Source organism: Octodon degus, unplaced genomic scaffold, assembly GCF_000260255.1.
Source record: "Octodon degus isolate 3935 unplaced genomic scaffold, OctDeg1.0 scaffold00026, whole genome shotgun sequence".
Taxonomy (NCBI): domain Eukaryota; kingdom Metazoa; phylum Chordata; class Mammalia; order Rodentia; family Octodontidae; genus Octodon; species Octodon degus.
In genome coordinates this window covers 10,746,026-10,751,748 of record NW_004524602.1, presented here as the reverse complement: position 1 = coordinate 10,751,748, position 5,723 = coordinate 10,746,026, and the positions used below count along the sequence as shown (strand labels likewise).

The 5,723-nt window shown below is 58.0% G+C and overlaps 1 protein-coding gene across 1 annotated transcript in view; it reads right to left on the bottom strand.

Annotated features, from left to right (window-relative positions):
• The window catches only part of Igdcc3 (immunoglobulin superfamily DCC subclass member 3), a gene marked incomplete at its 5' end in the record, with an annotated part of 35,824 nt that overhangs the window by 5,493 nt on the left and 24,608 nt on the right, over positions 1–5,723 (bottom strand). Inside the window, 3 exons of the mRNA XM_023712646.1 lie at positions 908–1,045; positions 1,178–1,308; positions 1,503–1,647. Of these exons, the coding sequence (XP_023568414.1) occupies positions 908–1,045; positions 1,178–1,308; positions 1,503–1,647 (414 nt within the window). The remainder of the gene's footprint in view (positions 1–907; positions 1,046–1,177; positions 1,309–1,502; positions 1,648–5,723) is intronic.

The window sequence follows — 5,723 nt, the reverse complement described above, 5'->3', positions numbered from 1 at the left end:
CCAGCCAGCCCCGCCCCCTGGTGGGCTGAGCTGGCCACACACACACACACACACACACAAATAAATAAATAAATGTTTAAAAAAAAATAAATAAATAAAAATAAAACCCATTCCACTCTTGGGTGCTGGGTGCCAACGGCCACTAACACAAATGCTGAGAAGTCCTGCTAAGAGAGGACCTGGGGAACTTGGGTTCCCAGACTGCCAGGCCACTGGGCCTGTCTTCCTGACGGATCTCACTTTGGGAAGTGTGGAGGACCAGATGGTCCCTGCAGGCCCCAGCGGCTGCTCCTGCTGCCGAGGCCACTCTTTCCATCCTCTCCCAAGGACTCAGGCCCTCCCCCAGCCCTGGATCAGATTAGTGCAGTCAGGACACAAGGAGACAGCTCCCCATTTGGGGCTTGAAGTGGTGAAATCTACTCCATTATCTGGCCTGGGGCCCCTCCCTCCCCATCACTCAGCTGCTACAATGTGGCAGTGTCCCCGTGAATAGACCCCACCCCATCCCTCACAGGCCCCTTCCCCCAGTGACCTCTCAGCTCAGACAATGTGGGCCCATCTGCGCCCTTTCCTTTCTTCCTTCAGCTGCCCAGGGATTTAGGCTGGGGGACTTAGGGGGCCCACAGTGAGGTTGAGAGTTTGAGGGACCTGGGCTTGCATGGCAGGGGGTGTGGCCAGGGGACTGAGGGCAGGGGCTGGTGCAGGCAGGGGTCCTGGGGGGCGCGATGCCAGGGTAACCCGGGAGCTAAGCCTGCCCTGTGTGAGGGAGGGGAACGCGTTGGCAGGAGGGGGACCCAGCCCTCCTGCGCCCCCATGGAGAAGAGACAGGATTCAGAGTCCCTGCAAAGCCCAGCGATGGGACCCCACAGCGGCCCGCCCCGGGCCCAGGCTGCGGGCTGAGGCTCACCCAGGCGGCTCCAGGACACAATGGGGCGCGGGTTTCCCGTGGCGACGCACTCCAGCACTGCGGTCTGGTGCACGGTCAGGGTGAGGTTCTCAGGCCCCACAAGGATCATGGGCTCCTTGTAGGCCCCAGAGCCCGGGCCTGGGAAGACAAGAGCGCATTCCTTCGCTCTAACCCATAAATTCTTCTTCACCCCACTCACGGTCCTGGACAGACACCAGGTCTGTCGGTCCGGTGCACTGCGCATGCGTTCGGTGGCCAGCCTACCCTCACCTGACACCGTGAGCCGGGCCCCGTGGCTGATCCGGACACTGGCGATGTTTGAGGCCACACAGTGGAAGACGCCACTGTCCTCGGCCCGGAGGCCCGTGATCTGCAGGACCCCCTTGGGCAGCAACGTGTACCTGCAGACGGGGGCAACAGAGCTACTGGCTCCGTGGGCCACTGGGGCAATGAGTATAAGAGACACAGCCCAGGCCCTGTGTGCTATTCAGACACGACTGTCACAGGCAGGTCGGTGAGCCTAGTGTGCAGGCAAGCTGCGGTATGCCCAAGGCAGAGTTGCGACCGGCCTCTTGGCCCTCGTTGAGGGACTCACCTCTCATTGTCGGTGTCAATGGGCACTCTGTTCTTCTCCCACATGATCACAGGCTTGGGAAGCCCGTGGATTTGGCACTGGAAGCGGGCCACACCGCCTACCTCGCCCGAAGTGGCCTGGGGGTGCACGTGGAAGTCTGACATGGCTGGGGAAGAGAAAAGGGGCGTGAGGCCTGCTGGCAAGGTGGGCTGGGACTCAGAGACCTCCAGGAGCAGGGTCACATGGGTGGGTCTCCTGTCAGTGGTACACAGGCTCCTTTGAGAGCAGCCTGGGCAAACGCCAGGCCAAGCACGCCTCAAGCAGGACATTGCAGGCTGTGTGCACAAGGTCCTCCAGAGCCGACCCCAGAAGGCTACCCAGAGGGAGCACAGACCCCAGGTCTATTCCCCGTGTTGGGGGCTGCTTTGGAATTTATGTTCATCCACTTTTCCTCTGAGATGCAAGACCTGAGGATTATACTTTGCATTTTACTGAACTGAAAACTGGGGCCCAGGGAGGGGATGGATCGGTCCAATGTGGCCCAGTGGGGACACTACACATTTGTCAAGCTCTGGTTACCAGGGACTCTTCTCCTTGCCTTTTGTATTCCCCTTCCCTGGTTCTCCTGCAGCCTGAGAGAGGGTGGTGCACCGCCCAGGGAGACAGCTCTCAGAAGACTGTCAAACCTACCAATCTACATTTCAATGTATCATAAATATTCAGGGGCCCCTCTCCACCTTTTGGGGGGATCTGAACTCACTGGTGCACAGGGGCTGGGACAGACCCCATGTCCCTCAGCATGAGGCTGGTTAAGTGTTCTCCTCCTCCTCATCCTGTGCCCCCATGCCCAAGCCCTTCTCTGTGAGGCTGGGGGAAGGATCCCGCCCCCCAGGCTCCCAGCTTCAGGACCACCGCTGCAATTGCATTAAAATCCACTTTGCTTCGAGTGTGGAAGGCGATGCGCCATCTGTCCAGGCGGGCAGCCCCTCCCTCGGGCACTCCATCAACTGGGACACTTGCCCCCCCCAGGAGCCCTCCCTCCTAGCAGCAGAGACACTGAGCTTGTCACTGTCCCTGCTTGGGGCTCCCTGGAGTGGCAGGCAGCCCTCTGTACAGCCCCGACAACCTGCCTGTCTCAGGCCCCCTCGAGCTACAGGCCTCGTGTACAGTACAGGCTGCTAGAAAGGCCAGGGCCTTTGTGCCCTTCTACCCAGAGTCCCTGGGGGCTGGCTCCCTTATGGCGCATTCTCCATCTTATTTGCATGTGGTTCATTAAATATAAACATGCAGAAAACCCCGCCCTGCCTCCTCTTTGGGGGCCTCCTGGGAGTTCAGTGATGGGCGTGTGCCCTTGTACACACACGTGTGGGGACATGCTGCACACATGTAGCCCGGGTGGCACCTGCACAGGAATGGGGCTCCCATAGCTCCTGTGGCTGATGTGTGACCCTGGTGCTGTGTGCACTGTCCAAGGTGCATGTTCCATGCAGGTACAGTTTTTAGAGCCAGTACTTGAGGCCCTGGGGCAGAGGTGGTACAGTGGGTATCCCCACCAGCGTGGTGACAGGACCCCCAAGAAGCACTGCCTCTCACCTACCCAGTCTCAGGCAAAGCTGTGCAGGTCAGCCAACAGGGAGGGGACTCAAGAGGCCAAGGGAGCCCCTTTAATGTCTGTACCCCCAAACTCCATGAAAGGTGGTTGCAGGCCTGGGCAATGTCAAGGGCGTATAGGTCTGAATCTGTGCCCTCCTGCCCTGCCCCCCACCCTGCCCATCAGAGAACTGAGGAGCTGCCTGCCCCCTCCTCCCTCCAGCTGGAGAGGAGCTTGCAGCCCCCCAGGGACCAGGGGCGGGGACCAATGGCTCTGCTGACTGCAGATGCCTCCTCCTCATTAAGGAACCAAAGCCTTTTGTGCCTCTGGCCCCCATTCCAGGATCCCCCGAGGCACCTAGTGCTGGGAGCTGGCCGGAGGACTGAGAGACAGGGAAGGGACTGCTGCTCCTTCGAGTGCAGGACAGAGAGGTCTAGCCTCCCAATACCTCACCCACCTATCCATGCTGACTAAACTGTGACAAGAGCAGACACGGTGTGGTGGGGTGTAGCTGAGCAGAGGGATGCTAGTGCTGGAAGGGGACAGGGGGTGGAGGTTGGCCCTCCTCACCCTGGTCTGGCCAGTGTCCTGGGGTACTCCTTCCATCACAGCAACCTGTCAGTCAGCGTATTGGGTGTAAGAGGTGTGCTGTTGAAAGCCCTTGAAAAACCACTTGGAAACAAATTCATTCATTTAGCAGAGGGGAAACTGAGGCCCACCTCTTTGCTGGGGTGTCCTCGGCTCTCACCCCTCAGCAAGTTTTAAGTAGCCCCCAAGAAGACTGAAAATGGCAACATCCTCTTCTTGCTGGGTGGGGCGGTGGGGGAGGTAAAGAGGCTACAGGTCAGTTCCTAACACGGCCCCTGGGACCCCAACTGGCTTGGTCACTCACAGCTCCACACTCTGCTCCTCACATGCTGGTCAGCCCTACACATCTTTCAGGGAGCCCAGGCCTCCCTGGGGGACCAGATATGCAGCATACATGAAGGTCCTTGTCCAGAGCCACAGCCACACAGCTCCTCCACACACTCCTTGGTTTTTTTTCATCTTTTTGAGATAGTGTTTCACTGTGTAGCCCAGGCTGGCCTCGAACTCACAGAGAACCTCCTGTCTCAGCTTCCTGAGGACTGGGTTACAGCATGTGCCACCAAGCCCTCCCCATGTGTTCCTTTTTCTATTTATTTATTTATTTATTTATTTATTTATTTATTGTGTGTGGCCAGCTCAGCCCACCAGGGGGCGGGGGCTGGCTGGCATGTGGTGCTGGGGGATTGAACCGCGGTCCCTGTGCTTTGCTAAGCTTGTTCTAAGTAGGTGCTTTAGACCACTGAGCCATCTCACCAGCCCATGTGTATTCCTTTTCCGTTGCAAGGCTGGGGAAGAAGGATCTCAGGGTCACTCGGCCTCCCTCATCCCAGATGCAGCATGCCTGGTTCACAAGTCTATGCTTGCTCTGGCTTCAGCCAGGTAGCAGGGCTGGGGCCGGGACTGTCCTTCTTGCTGTCTTTCTGTGGCAAGGGTCCCTGGGGAGCTGGACTGAGGGCCAGCTCATCTCTGAGCAGGTTATCTCTGAGGGGCTGCCATGATGGTGGCTGCTGAGGCTTCACACTCCTGCTGACACTAGTTGGCCTGGTGGGGACGATTTTGGGTCCCTGGCTTCAAGCTGGGGCAACAGGCACTGGTCGGTTGGGAGGCCCTCTAGGGGCAGTGAAAGCAATGGGAAAATGAAGAAGAAAGTATCTTTGTTCCCAAGCAAGGGGTCTCCCCACCCTTCCCTGCCGCCCTTCCCTGCCGCCCTTCCCTGCCGCCCTTCCCTGCCGCCCTTCCCTGCCGGCAGTCGGCTGAGCTCTGGAGGCAGCAGAATCGGGCAGGAAGCGGCTCCCGGACACCCCTATAAATCACCCCGAGGGGAGGGCTCTCCTGAGAGCCGGATCTAGGGCAGCTCAGGGAGCAGAGTGGAGGCTTGGTTCCTGGTCCGGGACCTCTGGCAAGGTCAGGCCTGGATCTGATTAGACAGGCTCCAGACAGGCAGCGGGGCGGCAGCGGGTCGAGCCAAAGCTCCAGGAAGGAAGCCGCGGCCTCCCACCCTTCGACCCCTGCGGGACTCCTAGCCAGCATGTGATGATGATAAAGAGACCTGCGGTCCTGTGCGGAGGGAGAATTCAAGACACAGCCTTCAAGAAAGGAGCTGCCGTGTACCAGAAGGATGGACCAGGGACCATAGCCTCTGGGATGCCCAGCTCTTCCCTGGACAATGAGATAACATTTTCACTTAGGCAACATCCATGCCTGAGTCCCACACACTGCGATCCACTGCCCCCAATTTTTCCTTCTAGGACCATGCATTTTTTTTTTTTTTTTTTTTTTCTGGCAGAACTAGGGATTGAACTCAGGTCCTTGCCCTTGCCAGGCAAGTGCTTATTCTACTGCGCTATCTCCCCGGCCTCTCCATGCTTTTCAATAAGCACCAGCCTACTAGTTACAGAGGGTAAATTCCAGCATCTGCTAAACGTCAGAATCTGTGGATGCACAAGCCCTTTATAGAAATATTTATTTATTTATTTATTTGCAGAACCAGGGATTGAACTCAGATCCTTGCGTTTGCCAGTCAAGCACTTATCCTACTGAGCCATCTCCCCGGCCCCTTATAA